Source organism: Psammomys obesus, unplaced genomic scaffold (genome assembly GCF_907164565.1).
Source record: "Psammomys obesus unplaced genomic scaffold, mPsaObe1.curated_primary_1811, whole genome shotgun sequence".
NCBI lineage: Eukaryota > Metazoa > Chordata > Mammalia > Rodentia > Muridae > Psammomys > Psammomys obesus.
The window spans coordinates 1,016-2,940 of NW_026587220.1; the positions used below are offsets into that span (position 1 = coordinate 1,016).

A 1,925-nucleotide genomic window follows, 5' to 3' on the forward strand; every position below is an offset into this window, starting at 1 on the left:
CTGGTCTGGAGGATGGGTGCCTCACTCTGGACCAGAAGCTGTGTGTCCCTGTCTGGGATGGTGACTGCAGGCACTGCTCCGGTCCAGATGCTGTGGGTGCAGCCCTCTTGAAGGACCAGGGATTCCCACAGTTTTGTCAGTCTAGCTAGGGATAACTGGTTGATCCTTGGCACAGTATCTGAGGGCTGTTGTAATGGGTCTCTGGCTTTTGTAGGTCTGAGGATGCAGCTGTGTGCTCCAGTGCCCTAGGGGTACTCAATAATGGTTGCTGAGTACAGGCTCCTGCCTGCATTAGAAAGCTAGAGCCTAGAGTCTGAGTGAATCCAGAAAGTCTTTTGGTGCTGGGTGTCCTGAGCGTTAGACCTGATGATCCCCTCTGCTGTGGGGTTTCCTCCTGCCAGAGACACCCAGTCTTTGCTTTGGGGACCGCTGTTCTGTCTGGGGTGGTGAGTAGAACCCACAGGCACAGATGCTCCCCTGTGGCTCCGCCTTTCTGGCCTTTGGGAGCCTGGGTGTCTGCCTAAACTGGGTAATTTTCCCGAGACCTTTTCGGGGTGGGGGTGTCGGCTGAGTGCTCTGAGATCAGACCAGCCGTTTCCCTACCTGTGGTTGGCAACTGACAGTGAAACGCAGTCTCTGGTGTCCTGGTGCCCTGGGGCCCACAGTTCTATCTGAGGCAGCGAATCAGACGCTCAGGCAGGGCTCTGTGCACGTGCCTGGGTCCCCGGCTCTGGCTCCTGGCTGGCTCCTGGGGTGTCCACGGAACCCGGGTCTTTTCCAGGGCCTGACTGAGTGACCTAAGGTCGGTCCCAATCGTTTCCTGCTCTGTGGAGGTTATCTCTCAACAGGAAAATCCAGTCTGTGATGTTCTGGGCGCACAGTTCAGTCTGAGAGAGTGACCAGATCACGCTGGCCTGTAGCTCTGGGCTGGCGATCAAGCACCTGGCGGAACCAGGATCTCTACCGTGGTTTAGCAGGATGAGTTAAAGCTGAATGAATCACCCACTGTGGGGTATGCTCTCACCTGGGAAACACAATCACTTGTGTTTTATGGCCATGAGTTCTGATTGCTGGTCACTGTGCCAATCCTGCTGTGCTGCTGCTCAGAATGAGAGTCCTCCCAGTGCCGCCATCTTGCCCTGCCTCCCCTTGAATTAAATTTTTAATAATTATCTATAATTGTGTACTGCAGGGTGAAGAAGAAATTATCCTAGCTGCTTTTATTTTCCTTGATCCAGGTTACTTTCTAAACTACCTACAGGAGAAATGTCAGAGGACCTGGCAGCTGAGAGCTGGGGCTCCACACAGATCACCATTAAGACATTTTCCTACAAGTGGACCATCAGCAACTTCCATTTTTCTCTGGAGGGATTGAGTGATGCCATTAGTAGTCCAATTTTCTCATCAGAAGACAATGGCCAAACAAAATGGTGTTTGAAACTACACCAGAACGGGTTTGATGAAGAAAGCAGAGATTACCTTTCAGTTTACCTGGCATTGCTCAGCTGTCCAAAGAGCCCCATTTGGGCAAAGTTCCAGTTTTGGATCTTAGATGCCAATGGAGAGAAAAGAAATAATGTGGAGAGCCAAGGTGTCAATAGTTTCCTGCCATACCAACACAGGGGATTCAAACAGTTTATCCATAGAGGTTTCCTCCTGTCCCAGGCCCAATGGCTACTACCTGAAGGCAGGCTCACTCTCTTCTGCAAGGTGAGTATGGGACAAGATGTCCTCAGCCTGTCTCGACAGACATCCCCAATCAAGGTTCCAAGCTGCAATTTGACAAATGAGGTAGGAGAGCTGTGGGAAAATTCCCTCTTCACAGACTGCTGCCTCTTCGTATCTGGTCAGGAATTCAGGGCTCACAAGGCCATCTTAGCAGCTCGCTCTCCAGTTTTCAGGGCCATGTTTCAACATGACATGGA

General features: G+C 51.5%; 1 protein-coding gene across 1 annotated transcript; it reads left to right on the top strand.

Moving 5' to 3' along the window:
* Positions 1 to 1,266: 1,266 nt before the first annotated feature.
* Positions 1,267 to 1,920, top strand: LOC129673815 (TD and POZ domain-containing protein 1-like; the record flags this gene model as incomplete). The annotated part of the gene is made up of 1 exon (XM_055603637.1): positions 1,267 to 1,920. A coding segment is annotated over exon 1 (654 nt), but the record flags the coding sequence as incomplete, so codon positions are not given.
* Positions 1,921 to 1,925: the final 5 nt, after the last annotated feature.